The sequence below is a fragment of the Jatropha curcas genome, chromosome 2 (assembly GCF_041381405.1).
Source record: "Jatropha curcas cultivar XTBG-Jc1 chromosome 2, XTBG_Jcur_1.0, whole genome shotgun sequence".
NCBI lineage: Eukaryota > Viridiplantae > Streptophyta > Magnoliopsida > Malpighiales > Euphorbiaceae > Jatropha > Jatropha curcas.
In genome coordinates, this window is record NC_143152.1 from 28,970,954 (window position 1) to 28,991,103 (window position 20,150).

The 20,150-nt window shown below is 29.0% G+C and overlaps 2 protein-coding genes across 2 annotated transcripts; one reads left to right on the forward strand and one right to left on the reverse strand.

The window, feature by feature from the left end:
- The first annotated feature begins 2,024 nt into the window (after nt 1–2,024).
- LOC149498562 (bark storage protein A-like) lies at nt 2,025–3,747 on the forward strand. The gene is made up of 5 exons (XM_089718380.1): nt 2,025–2,370; nt 2,468–2,535; nt 2,618–2,773; nt 2,884–3,264; nt 3,368–3,747. The coding sequence occupies exons 1-5, from the start codon at nt 2,199–2,201 to the stop codon at nt 3,539–3,541; spliced, it is 951 nt and encodes a 316-aa protein (XP_089574506.1). The 5' UTR covers nt 2,025–2,198; the 3' UTR covers nt 3,542–3,747.
- A 13,780-nt stretch (nt 3,748–17,527) lies between these two features.
- On the reverse strand, nt 17,528–18,863 carry LOC149498563 (bark storage protein A-like). Its single transcript, XM_089718381.1, has 4 exons — nt 18,643–18,863; nt 18,395–18,550; nt 17,893–18,285; nt 17,528–17,806 (listed from the first exon to the last, which is right to left on the reverse strand). The coding sequence occupies exons 1-4, from the start codon at nt 18,805–18,807 to the stop codon at nt 17,636–17,638; spliced, it is 885 nt and encodes a 294-aa protein (XP_089574507.1). The 5' UTR covers nt 18,808–18,863; the 3' UTR covers nt 17,528–17,635.
- Nucleotides 18,864–20,150: the final 1,287 nt, after the last annotated feature.

Genomic DNA, 20,150 nt, shown 5'->3' on the forward strand with positions numbered 1-20,150 from the left:
TTTGGCAATAAAAGAAAGAGCTTTAGCGACAAAGAGGAATCCCAAACTGTTTATTGTCTCTTGGTTCTTTTTGTTTTTTTCTTAACGGCGGAAGTTGATTATTTCAAAAGAAAAAGATACATGGTGAATATCTATCCTTATATACCGCATCAATAATTAATTCCATTTAAAAAATTAACATTTCTAAGAAGAAAGAGGAGTGACCTGTTTCTTTAAATTTTTAATTTGACACCTAAATTTTTAAATTTCTTTTTTTTTTTTCAACTTAACATTGAATTATGAGGTGATGTTTAAATTTTTAATGCATCACTATTGAAAAAATTTTCCCATTTGAATTAATGTTGGTACGAATTTGGGGTGATGTTATTAATTTGCAGTTTAGGCTCCTTTGCTTTCAGAAAATAATTTGTTTGAAAAAATATTTTTCAGATTTTTTTGAATGCTCGGGAAGATTAGTCAATGAAAAATATTTTTCTTTTTTTTTTTTAAAGAAATCAAATTAGAAATTTTATTAAGATGAAACTTTATATAGATATGGGTTACATATCAATATATTTCTACATTTTTGTATATAAAGTCTAATGCCAAACCACTTGCAAAGAATAAAAAAACGCAATCTTGAGTTGAAGTATCTGATCGAGTTGACAAAGCATAATATTTGTGCTATAGGCGATCGCTTGCTCCACTTGATGGCTATTCATATCCACCGTTTGACTCCATGGTCTTTCTATAAGTCCGATATGATGGCTTTCAAATTTCTTTTTCTATTAAAGATTAGATCTACACTTCTTTCTATATAAATATCCAAATAATAAAAGACATTAAACAAAATCACCATAATGGCATAATAATAACTCAGAAATAGATCTGAGGATTATTTATAAAACAATAAAAAAAGGAAAAGGGCTGACCATCGGTGAGCTCCCATGAATATTTTCTGGTTAAAGGAAAACTAAGTCATGTTTAAAGAAAATGATTTTCACTTCCAAGAGAAAAAATATTTTCCTTATTAATACACTTACCATTTTTTTTTAGAAACACTTATTATAACCTTTAAAAACACAATTTTTTAATTTATTAATCACAGTTTGCCACCATGAACGATCACTGACCACCTCTAACTGCTAGCCATAGTCAACACCACCGTAAGTCATCGGCAAAAACCATCACAAATTATCACTTTTTATGTATTTTTCTCATATTTAATTATAAGTTTTTGAAATACAGAATTTCTATAATTATAAATTAAAAATTTTAATATTTTTAATTAATTTTTAATATTGCAATCAAATAATGCAAAATAATTTATTTTAAAATTATTTTATTTGAAAAATATAATTTCGGAAACAAATGGAAGCTAAATGTTTATAAATGCATTACTTCTAATAGCTTTATATTGCATGACATGCCCATTTTGGCCTTTGTTTTAGGTTCACTTTCATATATCATATTAAATTCATAGGGGAAATCGATCATCTATTCATCTATTACCGTTAATAAAAGATGATTCAATTAAGAAAAAAATTATCATTTATAATTTTATTTTTATTTATTGAGAGAGTCTAACGGGTCGAGACCTCTCACTTCTCTTATAACTGAGAATATCAATCAAAACATACTTGATTAATATTATTTATAGGGAAAGATTTATCTACACATGGTCACCTATACACTAAACCAATTATAAATAATATTTTAGTTCAAACAATATTATTTCTGACCGTACACTAAAAAATTGATAAAGTAATAATTTTTTAAAAAAATCTTTTTTTGATTGACTTGATATATAAGACTACTCATATGCCGGGTGTAAGAAAAAAATTTCCTCATTTATAACCTTTGATTTAAACGTGTGGAGAAAATTCACTTACCATGTGAACCAACCCTTAGGGTTTGGTTTTCGTAATTATTCTTTCATGGAACATGTGGCTATTGCTTATTTTTTTTAATTATATGGGAAGGGATAACGATGACACAGTGCCTTGCTTGCGTCTATATAAGGCCTTTTCGAGGAAGAGCAACACACAACCAAAACATTGGCTTGTTTTAGGTTATAGGATCAGCCTTGTCACTTAACTTCTAAGACATTGTCTTAATTTTCTCTCCAAACTCTTCAGCAAATCGAATGGCTTTAGCAGGGCCACCCCATAAGATGTGGGCAATTTCGAATTTCAGTGGTGGTTTTTGGGCTGTTAGCTATGGCACAACAGTCCACGCCACTGAGTTTGAGAAATCCTGTGTATGAAATGACCCATAAATTCAATGGCCTTGAAACATATCCAGTGGGCGTTGTTTCTCTTACTACTGATGCTGAGAATGCACTCATTGACTCTGGAGTCTTCACTGTTTCCTCCACTCAGAAAATTGCTGGTAACCCATCCTTTCTTCGTTACCACCTTCTTTTTAACTGTTTAGTATTACTATTGTATGTATAGACCATTACCGTTTCTTGGATTCTTAATTGCAGGAAAATTATTTTATATTGGGAAAATTAACGGTACTGATGTTGTATATGCAAGGGCCGGCGAACTAATGGTAGGATTTTTCCTTCTTAATTTTATTTGTATAAGGTTGTCTATAAATTTGTTCCTTTTAACCTTTTATCTTCACGAATTAGGTTAATGTGGGCTCAACGGTGCAAGTCATGGTGGATATATTTAATGTCAGGGGGATTGTTAATTATGGAGATGCTGCTTCCATAAATGGAAGTGTGTTCATTGGTGATGTTTCCGTGCCTAACCAAGTTGCTTACACTGCAGCTTGGAGCTGGAGGGTAAGTAATTATTATAATTATTATTAGTTGCGTTTTCTATTCTCTTTAAACAAGTTAAAATTTTTTAGTTTTCGTGGTACTTAACATTTTCTTTTAATGGTTTTATATAGAATTCATCAACAGACCAAGTTGAGGAGTTCCTTAGAGATATGGTTGCTGGAAATATGACATTTGAAGATTTCAATGTTCCCAAGGAGGGAAAAAACTCACTAGGACGTATTTTTTACTGGAAATCGACATGGTTCACCGGTCGTCAAGAAAAAAATACAGGTTTTTGGCTTCCAGTAGACGAAGAATGGCTAAGAATTGCATCTCAGATCGAGGGACTGGAGTTAGAACAATGTGTAATAGGCCCTAACCAACCAAAAGTTAAGTTCGGCTTAAAGGCTGGTAGTGGTGATTTGTTCATCGTAAATAAAGCATATGGTGACTTCCTTTACAACACTTTCAATATTTCAACGCTCGACACTTCTGATTCTGCTATTGCAATGGTTAGTGAAATGTTTAAACCTCCTTTCTGCTACCTCTAATTAATTTTAATGTCTTAAAAAAAACATCTTAATCATATTATCTATGTGTTTATTGTGGATGCAGACATGTTTCTCGAATGAAATTCCATTTATTGTGTTCCGTGGAGTTTCGTACATTGTAAAAGAAAATAATCCAAGGCCGCCGTGTTTTCCGTTGGGAAATCGCAACGCTGTAAAAGCCACGGCTGCTTTCCTTGGATTGCTTAGTGCTAAGGAGGACAGTGTGGCCCAAGTGTAGTTACGTTAAGCGTCTCAGTTTAAATAAGATTAGCTGAATGTAATCATACTTCTGGCTAATTATCAGCACTCAAATTATCTATGTAGCTTTGTTGTCGTGGTCGTTTTCGTCGTCTTGTTGATGAAAAAAAAAATGTACTTGCATATCAGTGATATCAAATAAATGGGAGTGTATATTGCTACTTCCGTTTAAAATTATATTCTCAATTTTCTTTTTGTTGTCCCAGAATAATAGTAGTTTCATTTATATTTTTAGAAAATTTTTTTTATTTTCTCACAAAATCTTTATATAATTATGGGTGTGAATAATTAAATATTAGTTAAATTTGCTAGACAGTGAAAAAAAAGTTTGAAGATAGTTAATTTTGAAATTGTGATATCAACCACTCGTCTTATTTTGAAAGTCTCAAGAATCATTAATATACAATTTTTAGTATATTATGGAAAAACTAAGAAAAAAATAAAAGAAAACTGAGCCAAAACATCAAACAACACATCATTCATTCTTGAAATAAGAATAAAAAACTAAGACTCATAACATTAAACCCGAATAAGAAAATATTTTTTGGACTCAACAGCCACATGTTTCATGAAAAAATAATGAAATGAATTAGTTCAAACATGGATTTGGTGCCTGATTATAAATGATGATTTTTCTTGTTTTATCTTTTATAAATTCTTTGTTTTCAATATTGATTTTTCTAAATTGTATCTTTAGATGAACTTTACTTACCAAGTAACATATTTAAAATTTAAAATAGCTGGTGTTAGAAATATTTTATTTGATGCAATTCTAGTTCTAAAATGGAAATAAGTGTGCAAATTAAAAAAATAGAAAAAAGTAGTTATGTGAAAATTAGTTAAATATAAAAAAAAGGGAGGAAAAAGTATAAATTAGGTTTAAAAATGAGTTTTGATTCTAAAAGCCAACAGTTAGGTATACATATATACATGTTAAAGCTATACAAAATAAATTATGGAATAATTTGTGTAAAAAAATCATTTTCTCTTGAATTCCAAAAAAAGTTGGTCTTTTGTCTCATTTTAATTTATAAACATAAGTTGCTAATAATTTTTTTTTTTTTTTTTATTTTACCAAGAGTGTCCTCCCATCACCCGTTTAACGGTTAGATGAGAGACTAATCTGGAAAGAAAGAGCGATTACATTTTAAAAGCTGTTAATAAATTTGATAAAAAGAAAAGAAGAGGCTGGGATAAAGTTAGTATCTATCTTAGCATACAAAAAATATTAATTTTTTTTGTATAAAAATATTAATATTTTTAGTCACATGCTAAATTGAATATATTTTTAATTATATCGAAAGAATTACAAAGATAGGCATTACCTATACCAGTGCTCAACCAGAACAGTGAGGGAAAGGGGTAACTGAAAAACAAATGAGACGAGACAACGCACTCTAAAAATAACAATTATTTCTAAGGGCTTTCTTTTTTGTCGCTAAAGCTCTAACCTTGTCGCTAAATCGTTTGTGACTGGATAAAATCAACACTTTTCTTTTGCTGAATTTTTAAAATTTAGAAAACTTTCTTAGTAATTAAAATTTAAAAAAAAAATTAGTTTTTGATGTTTCCAAAACAGGTAACTGAATTAAACCTTAACAGTTTATATATATATATATATATATATATATATATATATATATATATATATATATAAATATAATTTTGTAATTATCCAACCAACGATTTCACTAGTATTTATATTATAAAAATATATTATAAATATATTTAAATAATTCATTTATGAATGCCTCAAAAAATATTTAAGAAAAAAGTCGTAAATTTACAGATAAACGGTCTCAAATCTTGTTCAAACTTGCATGGAAGGATGCAATGTATAATACACATGTTATTAGTTTAATTATATTAATAATTATTTTATTGATCTAGAATGAAGATTTGCTTTGTGAGAGTACGTATCAATTGAGAAAGTAAGAACGACAAGGATGTGGGGAAATGCTCCAACTCCAACGTACCTCTTAACTCTTTCAAAGGCCAAAATCCGACCTAATTTGATTAAGGCTAATTTTTTTTATAGGGAGTTTAATTATTTTTATTTTTTTAAGTGCACAAAAATTTTAACATTTTCAGGTATTTAAATCCGGGTCAATAAATTCATCCCAAACAACTCAATTTAACTCGAAAATATTCGATAAAAAAATCTGGAATTAAAACAATACTAAGTTCATATATGACAACTATTACTTCTCTTGAGATGAGTGAATAATTAGTTAAAATAAAATCAAACATAAACTCTTCATAACCAAGCAAAAAAAAAAAAAAAAAAAAAAACTTTGCGCATAAACCCTTTCTTAGCCAATACATCTTTAAAATTATTCTTGTTTCTTTTAACATGACAAAAAGCAATGTATATAAGAGATGAGATCAAACAATCCAACCTGTTAAATTTTTTTCACCAACGCCAAGGTCTATTATTTGTATTCAACATCCAATCAATCGCATTCTTTGATTAAGGCCAAATTAAAGCACAACTCTTTCTGGGATTAATTTATTTACACCATATCCATAATTTCATCTATAGACTAAATCAATAAAAATAAAAAATTTTATTAAAACGAGAGTATTTTCAACCATATATTAAAACAAGATAAAGTAGAAATAATTTTTTGAAAAATTCATATTTTTATCTATTTAATCAATTGGTGGGACCATAGAACCATATTTTCAACTTTTATAGAGACAAGCCAGAGATAAAAACAAAAAAAAGTTAGGTTAGGTTTATGTTAACACACATTGTAGTTGATCTGAGTTTGATATAAATTATAAACGAGTTGATCTGAGTTTAACAAAGCTTGAATTGTAACCTTTAACTTTAGTATGATATAGAGTTTATTAATTTGGTTTAACTATTCGTGCTACATTGCTGATATCTATTAGCGGCTAACCTTGGTATCAATTTCAGGATAAGTCATAGAGTATATCATATGTTTATAATTATGCCACTTTACTTCCTAATATGAATCATCTAACATGCATACCTCGCAGTGAACTAATTGATTCCCTTATTGTCATGTCCTGACTTCAACCACTAGAAGAATTGTTCACCTTGGATCCAAATTGATTCCTTTATTGTCACACCCTAACTTCAACCACTAGAATTATCTGTTTTGGATTAAGTCAATTCCCAGGAAATCCATCTTAAAATTTTTCTTAATTAAACACACTTTAACCCTGAAGTTCTTCCAACTCTCTAGGCTATTCCATTAAAAGGCGCATATGATGATTAGTTCCCTGTCTCGATATATGATTCAGTTCATTTTCGTGTCCTGCATTTCACTACCCTAGTTAGTCTTGTCATCCTAGAAGCTTGTTAAAATCTTTGCTCTATCCGCCCTTTTGAACCAATTTACCGGGTTGGGATGTCAATACTTCCATGATTGATTAATTATACTTCAATCTTTTTTTAATGTGACAAATAAATTATTAATACAATCACATTATTCATGAAAACTGTAAAAAAAAAAAAAAAAAAAAAAAACCGTTGTTTAGGCAAATAATTTTTGAAACACCATTATTTTTGTCACAAATTATGCACTGATTTTAAAACTGATTAAATCAGGCTCGGTGGTCATGTGCTTATTGTAAATGCTATAAGGATTAGATTCTAATCTCATTTGCAACCACTTGAATTTCACAAAATTTTCAATATTTTTTGCTTTATTGATTGAGTTGATATGTTCAAATAAATAAAAATAAATATTTATAATGATAAATTATATTCCAAGTTTGCCTTTAAAATAAAGCATATCAAAATATAGTTGAGTAGTAAATGCATGTACGATCTGAAAATACATTCAGGTTCAAATTTCCTCCTTCAATATTCAAAAAAAAAAAAAAAATTATTACATAAAATGGTACTCATAAACATAAACAATTACTAGTGGTAATTTAAGTTGATTAAGTGGAGGTTGTCCGAGATTAGGCATGCAAGATTAATTAAATTGGCATTAACAAGGTTGATAAAGTTGTCTATGGAAGAGAGAAGGCCAAAATGAATTTGTGGGAAGTTCATCAATGATCAAAGGATCTGTCAAAAAATACTAGTCAAACATTATTGGCTTCCTGTAATAAAAATCAATTTTCTGACAACATACGAAAGATCAAAACCATTTGTTTTTTTGTTTTTTGTTTTTATTTATTTAAGTGAATGAGTGAGTAGTGACAGTCTGCTCAATTGTTATGGTACAAACGGTCTATCCAGTTCAAAACTAAACCATTAAAATAAAGGCCGATTGGAATTGAATGACTTCGATCGATTTTTGTAGTTATTTTTTGAATTAATTTGGATTTAAATCAAAAAGTATTTGAACCATTGCTCAAAATAAACACTAAAAATTTTAAGATCAAACTGAATTGATTCAACTTGATTAATTTAATTAGTTCTAACTTAAAGTATGCTTAACCTTGCATGCGAACACATGCACTCCTTAATTATTGGCTTAGTGTATAAATTTACCCCTAAGCTTTAAGTGTTTATCTTTACAACATTTAAAACTTTACAAAAACTGATCGATGTATTGCACCCTAAAAAGTTATGATTTTATAACATCACTCCTCTCCACATTAGCAATGATAGAATTTTATTAATTTGATATGTGATTATTATAATTTTTGAAATAATAAATTTTTTATTTTTTAATTATTCAAAAATTATTTAATCAATTTAATTTTATAATTAAAATATTCAACATAAAAATTTTATAAATTAAGGTATTTAATTGATATAATTTTATAAATTAAAATACTTAATAAAAATACTTAATAAATAAACTAACGTTGATGGTGTAATAAAATTTTTTTACATAAATTAAAGAGTGAATTTATTTATATTTATCATCCTCTTTCCTTCCTTACATTTTCCATCCTCCCAAACATACCCTTAAACACGTGCAATAGGCACATGATCACTACGCCTTCTTTACAGTAAAATGCTGAAACAGTGCACCGTCTCGCACCTCCTTTAACGAGTGACTGTAATAATTTATTATATATATTGTTAATCGTTTTAATCAATTATTTCAAATAGATATGATCTCCTAAGTCATGACCATGCATGTGAAACCAATTGATTTTGGACAATTTGCATGAGAGGAGTCATATATAATAATCTGACAATTTAAGTTTTTTTCCACTTTATTTATATATTCACTATATAACCATAAATTATTTTGAGAATTGATAATAAGGTATTTAGTTAATTACAATTTTTTTTTTTACTTTATTTATTCTTCTTTTCATTTTTCCTTGATCTTTTATTTTCTTCATACATGTTCTTCATCCTTTTCCTTATTCTATTATTTATACTTTTTTTAATTAGTATAATTGTTAAAATGTAAATAATTAAATTAATTTAACTTTTGAAATGAAAATTGTTGAAATAATAGAAACAAAAATATTTTTAAAAGTTGATTTTATCAATGCTTATTTCATAGGTTCTGTCAACTTTTTTTAATTTATTAGAAACTTTTATGGACCTAAATAATACTGGTTTTGTCATTTTTTTTTTTAAGATAGGTTTTGTCAATTTTATATGATAGACAAAATAATTTTTTAAAGTTTCTTAACAAAATACCAATAGATTAGAGATGGATTAGTTACACAATATAAAAAAAAGAAACAAAATAGCCATAAAAAAAATGCAACAATAGAGTAGTATTTTTTTTTTTTTTTTGATAAGACAGAGGGCTTTAGATCCCGTTACAAATGCGTCTATTTTAATATTTTATTTATACAAAACAAACGTGGTGAAATAAAATTATTTTTTTATTTAAAAGAAAGGACAAGTAAATAAATAATAGTAATATTTATTGAAAAGCCTAAATAATATTCTGAATCTCGTTAACTTAAAAATAATTGGTTTCTATTTTGCTTAGGTAATTTCAATCATATCCTCCGTATCTAATCTCGGACAAGCTCCCACTTAATTAAATTAATTTTATGTTTATGGAATTTTAATATAAAAGTATATGAAAACTCGCGATTTCGATCATGTCTGCATAAATTAATTACAAGTTTCATAGTACATAAATTAATTACGAAGTGCATGTATTCAGATGGACCACTAATGACGGAGCAGGTTGTCATTACTCACTTAAATCCTATTTAATTGTCATTACTCACTTAAACTAAGAAAAGAATTGGTTTCCGTCTTGCATGGTTTGTCAGAATATTGATTGTTATTACAGCAAGTTATTAGACGACTCTGTTGACTAGTTTTTCTTAAACAGATTCTTCGATCATGTCTGCATCTGCATGCATTAGCATTTGAGACAAAATTATTTTTGGCTTTTTTGCATGCCTAATCTCTGACAAGCTCCACTAAATTAATAAATTAAGTTTATATTTATGCATTTTCTGATTTCAAATAATTGAAATTAATAATCGATCCAATGAAATTAGTTGAATCGATTAAGGTCCCTTCGTTCGTTATGATTATTATTTTTAACTTTTAAATTATGGACAAAATTTGTAGTGATAAACAACGTTTGATCGGTATGATTAATTAATTAGCAATATTCATATTTTTATGTGCCACGAACTCCAACTATCATTACAATTTTTTTGTTTTTATTTTTGTCTTGAGTAAAAAGATATTAATATTTTTATGTGTTTCGTATATCAACCATACTGGTTATTTTCTTCATATACATCTAACATAGTTGAGTACATAAGAACTAGAAATAGATCCCAGAATAGTCATACACGTTGACGGAGCTAGGAGAGTCAGGTTTTTTTTTTTTTTTTTTTTTTTTTTTTTTTTTTTTTTGTTAAATTACCTCACAAAATAATAAAATTTTTTTATTTTTATCCTTTAAAACAATAAAATTTTTCAATCTTGTCCCTTAATTCTTGAAATTTTTTTAAATATCTCTAACTTTAATTCCTATCATTGTAACTGGTCATATATGTATATATAAACAAAAATTTTTTTTTTCTCTTTCTCTTAAAATTTAAAAATTATTTTTTCTTCTTCCACAGTTGGCCACAGTAAGCTCTCATTGGTCACTCTTTTCCCTTTTTTTGTTTTTTCTTTTCTAAATAATCCTCAAATTTGTATTTTTTTGGTACATATATGAGTTATTGTTGCCCAAATATTCAGATTATTATTGCTCATATCTTGAAATTTGATTATGAGATTTAATTCTTTGTTATACTTATTACCATTATGATAATTACGTCTATAGTATTTTCATTATTTGGATAGTTATACAAAGAGAAATGCAGATCTCCTCTCTAAGAAGAGAAAAAAAAATTTGAAGGTGATCAAATCGGACTTGTAAAAAGATCATAGAGTCGAACAACAGCCATGAATAGCCATCAAGTGAAGCCCATGATCGTATATAACACATATATAATGTTCTATCAACTGAATCAGATACTTAAGATCAAGATTGTATTTTTTTTATCCTTTATATAAGTAGTTTATTATTAGACTTCCTATTAAAAAGTATCATAAAATATTGATCTATATCTCATTTCTCATATCTGTACTTTCGGTTCAAGTTAAATAATCTTACAAATTAATTAATAAAATTAATACACTATATAAAAATAATTAATTTTTTTTTAGTCATGTGTATATGTTGAGCTCGAAATAATATTTTGATAAAACCTGTAAATCCAATAGTTGTGACTCTGGACTTAACTTTATAATTTAGGCAAAGTACATCTAAAAATACAATTAAATTTGATTAATTTAACCGCCTATTAGTATAAATAACTAATTAAAATTTTCACATTAATATTCAAATCATCAATAATTTTATTTTATAGAAAATTTTTTTTTAAAAACTAATTATTGCAATTCAAGATGAAAAATATATAAATAATGGGAACAGACTTACATAAATCTGATATATGGATTCACCTGTACAAAAAAAAATCAATAATAATATTTTATTTAAATAATAGTATTTATAACCATATATGGAAATTTTTTTTTTAATTAATTTGGTGTATGAGACCTTCCATACAGCAGGTGGAGGCATGTCTTATCCTAAATCATGAGATAAACTAAGCAATATGACAGGCTGTATATCTTCAAGAACGTGAAACACGAAATGATTAGAAGAGTCAAATTATTGATAATCTTTAATATAATTTATTAAGTAAAAATTAAAAATAGTAAGAAAAGAAATATTTTAGTAATTTTTTATTATTTCGAGCCATAAGGGTGTGCATAGATTCAGTCAGAACAGAAATTATATAATTTTCAATCCAAATTAAAATATCGACATAAAAAATAAGTCTTATCACATTTTTTTAAATGGGATAAGAAGGAGATTCAGATAAAAAAAATTAAATGGATTAGGTTGGAAATCAATTAGGATTTTCCTTAATCTTATTAATTTCATTTCACATAAATAAAATAAAATTACTATATTCATTAATTACAACCAAACAAAATTCATGAATAGAAATTTAAGTAAAAAAAAAAAGCCAAATAATTCAATTATGGATCCACTATAAAGTCATAATTGAATGTAGAAAAATTACTAGTTGTTACTCTTCAGTTAATAAGAGCACCATGTATAATAAAATAAAATGATTTCAAAAATTAGTAAAATTATATATATATTTTGTGGATTTTAACTCATCATTGTGTTGATTATTGTTGCTTTAGGTTGATTTAAATTTTTTAATACTTACTTTGTCTAATCCCTAACATCATTTGAAAGATAAGTAATAATGTCATTCGACATAACCAATAATTGGGTAATCAGGTTAATTACGATTAATAATTTTTTTTATTGATTTTAATATTTTTTTGTTTAATAGAAAAATTTTATTTAGAAAGATTATAGAAGAAAAATTTACATTGAAAATTTATTTTATTAATTATGCCTTTAAAATTTATTGGTACGGACTCAGTCGTAGTTAAAAAACTGTTCTGTTCCAAAATAACGTTCAAAATAATTAATATAGAATTAAAATTTGGGACAATTTTCAAGAACGGACACCAAATTTCCGTGGTCCCATGCACACCTTTAGAGGCATCTTAATTTTTTTAAACTCAGAACTTGTTTTTCTTTTTGGTATATATGCTAAAGAAATAAAAAAAAAATTGAACCGTCCAACCATTTCAGACTTTTAAATTTAGCGTTGTTCGGATTTGCACAGGAGTCACGGTGCCGAAGATATATGAAATAAAAAAAAAAAATATATATATATATATATATATATATATATATATATATATATATATATATATATATATATATATAGGTTATGTTGAATTTGTATTTTAATCATTTTTAATTAGTTATATTTGCATTAGTTTCTGTTCAAACTTAAATAATTTTGTAAATTAATTGTACAAAGCTATAATTAATTTTTGTTTACAAATGTACAATGTATTTACAGTTTGAGCTGGAAATAATATTCAAATAAAATTTGCATTCCTAACTGTGATGATTGTGGATTTCAAACCTCCTACATAAATAATTTTTCCTAAACGTGCAATTATATTCTGCTGACCTTACTGCCTATTAATGAAAATAACAAATGGTTTCACATTTTTTTGATTTATATCACATTTTGATTTATAGGGGAAAACGTTATCAACTGAGATTTCTCTATTTACAATGTTTGGACATTCAACCTCTTATTTAAGGGATCTTAGTTCTTTTCACTTAGATCAATTCTCGTTGGTCTAATATTTTTACATTAATATCCAAATTTATATAGTTTTTAAATATAATTTTATTGAATAAAAAATTAGAAATAAAAAGAAAATAAATACCTAATATAATTATTTCTTTATAATGTAAGAGATACCTAATATAAGATAGTTTTAACATGGCCTGATACTTTCAAATTTTAAATTTGGCCTCGACACAAACACATAATTAAATAAGGTGTTTTGGCCTTTGAAAGAGCCAAGAGGCACGCTGGAGTCGAAGCATTTCCCCACATGTTTGGTTCCTAAATTGGCACGTAAGTCTCACAAAGCAAACTTAACGAAGATAATAATAGTAATATAATTAAACTAATAATAGTAGCATTGCATTCTTCCCAGGACATGTTTGAACAAGATTTGAGACATTTTATCTGTAAATTTTATGATTATTTTCTTAAATATTCGTGAAATTCATAAATGAATTATTGAAATAAAATATTAAGACTTTAAAATAATAAAATATATAATTATTTATAACATAACATAACAACGTAATACGATAACAAAATTTTATATATTATTTATAATAATATGGTGCTTTAGCTAGAATCGTTTTAACTTTCAGAGTCATAATCAAATAGTAAATACATATATAACCTAGCAAATATAAAACTAAGTTTTTATGAATATTTTGTATTTTGACATCTTAATTGATTATAAATTTTTTAAAAATTTTATTATTCTTCTGTTTTTTTCCTTCCAAATTTTATATGTAAGCAAATTAAAAAATAATAAGTAATTAAAATTATATATAATTATTATGTATTTTAATTATTTAAGTATCTTTATCCAAAGAGCAATAACTTTCAAACCAATTATTTTGCAACCACAACTGTTTTAGCGAGAACAAGTTTGGCGCTAAAATAGTGCCCTCAATTTCATTGTCGCAGAAAGTTGTCTAAGCGAGATAGAATAAACAGCGATGATTATAGCTTGTCTCTAAAGTTATTTGGCAATAAAAGAAAGAGCTTTAGCGACAAAGAGGAATCCCAAACTGTTTATTGTCTCTTGGTTCTTTTTGTTTTTTTCTTAATGGCAGAAGTTGATTATTTCAAAAGAAAAAGATACATGGCGAATATCCATCCTTATATACCGCATCAATACTTAATTTCATTTAAAAAATTAAAATTTTTAAGAAGAAACAGGAGTGACCTGTTTCTGTAAATTTTTAAATTTCTTTTTTTTTTTTCAACTTAACATTGAATTATGGCTCCACTACTGGATATAGGTAATGTGTATTTCTAGAATCATAGTTATAGATATTGACAATCTCTTCTGTGCATATATATATATATATATATATATATATATTTTTTTTTTGGGAAAGGATCTATGCATATAATGTTACTTGCTGTCTCATTTTCAACCATAGCTTTCCAAATTTTGAAAGCATAAAATACTTCTGACTTATATTTTAGAAAGTAAACCCATACCTTCCGAGAGTGATCATCAATAAAAGTCACAAAGTAGTGTTTCCCACCAATGGATGAGACAGTAGTTGGTCCCCACACATCGAAGTGAACAAGCTCAAGTTTCTCCTTCTTTGGGGTTCTTCTATTTGTCTGAAAGCTGACTCTTTTCTGCTTTCCAAATATGCAGTCTTCACACATGTCAATTTCAATTGATTGAAGACCTGGTAGTTTTCCCTGTGAATGTAGAACCTTCATTCCCTTCACACTCATATGGCCAAGCCTCTGATGCCATAGATTGGAAATTTCACTGTCTACTGCAACAGCAATGGAATAGCTTGCTCCTCCTGTGCTATAAAGAGTACCACTCTTATTGCCACGAGCAACCATCATTGCACCCTTTGTAATCTTCCAATTATCGCCGTGGAAGGTTATTGTGTAGCCGTCACTGGCCAACTGACCTACTGAGATTAAGTTCTTTCTCAGGTCAGGAATATGTCTGACATCCTTCAACTCCCATGTAGACCCATTCAACTTAATCTTTACTACTCCTTTACCAACAATATTACATGGTTGGTCATTACCAAGATATACTTTTCCAAAGTTTCTGGGGACATACCTTTCAAGGAGTTCCTTTTGTGAAGTTGCATGAAATGACGCACCGGAGTCTAAAACCTAAGATTCCTGCTTGCTCTCCAAAGAGCATATAAGTGCATCATCTTCTCCTGAGGTGGAAGCAACATTTGCCTCTAACTTCCCCTCCTGGTGCTTAGGTGCATTCTTGCACTGATTTTTGTAGTGACTAGTTTTTCCACAATTCCAACATTCAATGATCTTTGTGATATTGAAATTGCTGGGATTCCTGGATTTGGACCTCCTGTCCTTTGATTTGCCTCGGTAGTTCGATCTACCGCGTCCATTCCCTCTGGTTGAATGTCTTCCTCTCGAATCTGTATGCAAGACTGAAGAAGTTGAAGGTTCACCTGACTCTCTCCGTCGGATCTCTTCACTAAGAACTAGGTCACGAACATCATCAAATTTTAACTTCTTGCTTCCAGACGAGCTACTCACAGCTGTGACAGTAGCGTTCCAACTTTCTGGTAGGGAAGACAAAAGTATCAATGCTCGTACCTCTTCATCAAATTCAATTCCAACTGAACTCAATTGGGTTGTCACTGTATTGAGTTCATTGAGATGTTGGGCCACAAATGCGCTTTCCGTCATTCGTAGATTGAATAACTGTCTCATCAAGTGAACTTTGTTTGCGGCCGATGGCTTTTCGTACATATTGGAAAGAGCCGCCATAAGACCCGCCGTGGTCTTTTCTTTTGCTATGTTGAAGGCAACATTACGGGAGAGGGTTAAATGAATAACCCTGAGTGCTTGTCTGTCTAGAAGATTCCAATCTTCTTCCTTCATAGCCTCTGGCTTCGTTCCGGAGAGAGGTTGGAAAAGACCTTTCTGATACAGATAATCCTCTATCTGCATTTTCCAAAAGCCAAAATCTGCACCGTCGAATTTTTCAATTTTCGACTTTCCTTCATCTGCAGCCATTTTTCCCACTCAAGTCTGACTCCGCCTTGATTGTTAGTATATGTGAATAGTAGCTGTGAATAGTAACAATACACGTAAATAGTAACCGTATACGTAAATAGTACTATACGTGAATAGTATCAGTACACGTAAATAGTACTGTTTTACTATTCACCACTAAGTCGATACTACAATATCTTTTCGAGCGGACAGCACCGATGGACTCGTCGTAATTTTCTGATCGTCGTGGTATATTTGTTTTCAGAGTATTCCACGGATCCGGTACCGCTATCTGACCGGCTGGACCTGCCGAAACCTTCGGCTCTGATACCAGTTGTTGGGAAAAATTACGCAAAAATCCCTAATAAGTCAGAAAATAACACACAATTTGATAACGGAGTTCAACCAATCTTGCCTACGTCTCCGGACTGCCACAGATCTTTTATAGGAGAAAAATAAATACAGTGTTTACATACACTCACAACTCTCTATTCAAGAATACCCGAAAAATTAAGTTTAATTTTTCTTCTTGAATAATCACTCTATTTTTCACAATTGCTCTCTCACAATTGCTCTCACTCTCACGATTGCTCTCTCACAATTGCTCTCACTCTCTCTGTCTTGTTGGTGTGTTTGAATGAACTGCGTCTGCCTCCTTTTATAGGCAGTTCAGTGAATGAGTCGTGTATAACTCATTCACGTCTTCACACTTTGTCAAAAAGAAATTGCCAACTTCTGCCAACTTTGTTTTTCTTTTCATCACGTGTGTAGGTACACCTAACTTTGACACATACAAGGCCAAAAACTCAGCTTCATTCGAGTCCAAAACCCCACCGATAAAAAAAAAAAATAAAAAAAATACAATTTGCAACTCCCAATGAGTTTCTAAAAACTCATCTAATGTCCTTGAATGAATTAGAACTCAATACATCATTGAACTAGTTAAAATGTTAAATGTTATATAAAAGTTGATGAACAGAGCCTGAGGCCATACTTCTCCTAAGTAGTGTCTTTTTCTACTCATTTCTAATATATTAACCGCTAATTGTTACATCTGGATATACAAATTTGATACGGGCTTGTTGTAAGCTTAGATCCATCGTCTAAATTTATTAATCTCCTATTAGATCAGATCAGTAACGAAGTTTGAGTAATTACAAGTGATTAAGATGAGTCAAAGCATTTCTTTGCTGGTTACTACGTGGTAGCTCCATATGCATGCGAGTTTAGGAAATTAAATATTTCATTTTGCAAGAAATGATAGAGATAATATTAAACATCATTTATTTATTTTAGATCACTGATCAGAGAGTATATTACTACATTTTCATCAATAATTAACAGCAACATGGCTAATCTTATTTAGATAATTAGCCAAAAGTAGGAGTACATTTAGCTAATCTTATTTAAACTGAGATGCTTAACCTAATTACTACTCATTGGTCACATAATAGTCGGGATCAAGCAATCCGAGGAAAGCAGCTGTGGCTTTTATAGCATTGATATTTCCCAACGGAGCCCACTCCGGCTTTGGATCATTAGCTCTTACTTCGTTAGAAACTCCGCGGAACACAATGTACGGAATGTTATTTGAGAAACATGTCTGCATCCACAAATATATAATTAGATTATTAATACTGATAGAGTTTTAATTAATTACTAGTTTATGAACGAAGCATAGACACGTACCAAAGCAATAGCAGAATCAGAAGTGTCGATTGTTGAAATGTTAAAAGTTTTGTGAAGGAAATCACCATATGCTTCGTTTACAATGAACATATCACCAGTGCCAGCTTTTAATCCGAAGTGAACTAATGGTTTGTAAGGTACGAACACAGTTTCATTCACATGGGTTTCTAACTTCAAACCCTGGATCTGAGATGCAATCCTTAGCCAATTTGGGTCTACGGGAAGCCAAAAACGTGTGTTCGATGTTTGTTGACCAGTGAACCATGACGATGCCCAATAAAAGATGCGTCCTAGTAAATTATCTCCCTTTTGGGGAACATTAAAATCTCCAAAACTCAAATTCCCATAAACCATATCACTAAGGGGAGGCTCAACTTCATCTGTCGAAGAATTCTATATAAAAACCATTGAAAATAATTATTAATTGTACTACAAAAACGAAGTTGATAACTTATTCACTGAGATTAAAAAAAAAAATACTCCAGCTCCAATAATTAATTACCCTCCAGCTCCAAGCTGCTGTGTAAGCAACTTTATCAGGCACTGAAACATCACCAATGAGCACAGATTCATTTATCGATGCTGCACCTCCGAAATGGACAATTCCTCTAACATTAAATTTATCCACAAGAATTTGCACAGTCGTGCCCACGTTCACCTAATTCATATATTGTAATAATAATGGAGAATGTTAAATACACAAATTTATGAAAAGATTTTTACTATGTATATATACAAGGAAAATCCTACCATTAGTTCCCCGGCCCTTGCATATACAACGTCTGTTCCGTTAATTTTCCCAATGCGAAATATTTTTCCTGTACAAATACAAGAAGCGGTAAGCGGTAATGGCACTATTTCATGGCTATCCCATTCCATGTAATTGAAAAATAATAATAAAATCAACAGCCACATGTTTCATGAAAAAATAATGGAGAAAACCAAAGATCAAGGATTGGTTCACATGGCACGTAACGGAAGTGGAGTTTCAAACATGGACTTGGTGCCTCGATTATAAATTATGATTTTTCTTGTTTTCTCTTTTATAAATTCTTTGTTTTCAATATTGATTTTTCTAAATTGTATCTTAAGATGAACTTTACTTACCAAGTAAAGTATTTTAAATTTAAAATAGCTAGTGTTAGAAAAATTTTATTTGATGCAATTCTAGTTCTAAAATGGAAATAAGTGTGCAAATTAAAAAAATAGAAAAAAGTAGTTATGTGAAAATCAGTTAAATATAAAAAAAAAAGAGGAGGAAAAAGTATAAATTAGGTTTGAAAATGAGTTTTGATTATAAAAGCCAACAGTTAGGTATACATATATACATGTTAAAGCTATATCAAAATAAATTATGGAATAATTTGAGTAAAAAAATCATTTTCTCTTGAATTCCAAAAAAAGTTGGTCTTTTGTCTCATTTTAATTTATAAACATAAGTTGCTAATAATTTTTTATTTTATTTTACCTCCCATCACCCGTTTAACGGTTAGATGAGAGACTAACCCGAAAAGAAATAGCAATTACATTTTAAATGCCATATCTAAGATGCCGAATTCACAACTCGATTATGCGATCACCAAAGTGAGATATAACACAATTCAACTATTAAACCAAGCTATGTCGGATAAGTTGTTAATAAATTTAATAAAAAGAAAAGAAGAGGCTGGAATAAAGTTAGTATCTATCCTAGCATACAAAAAAAATTGTTTTTTTTATAAAAATATTAATATTTTTAGTCACGTGCTAAATTGAATTTTTTTTTTTTAATTATATCGAAAGAATTACAGAGATAGGCATTACCTATACCATGTGCTCAACCACGACAGTGAGGAAAGGGGTAACTAAAAAACAAATGAGACGAAACAACGCACTCTAAAATTAACAATTATTTCTAAGGGCTTTCTTTTTGTCGCTAAAGATCTAACCTTGTCGCCAAATCATTTTGTGACAGGAGAATAAATAGTTACAATAAAATCAAACATAAAGTCTTCATAACCAAGATTAAAAATTAACTTTTTATTGAGAAAACAAAATAAAATAGTATCAGTTAATAATTAATTAGTTTTAACCAATGTAGCTAAATATTTTCCATCACAGTCGATATTGACACGTGATACCATAGCATCCAAGTTTGGTCTTGCTATTTTAATTATTAATTTCATACAATAGCTAGATTGTAGGATTCGGTAAACCTTTTAATTATCATTTCATGAAGTGATAAAAGTCTTAATTAACCATTGATTCAATCAACGTTT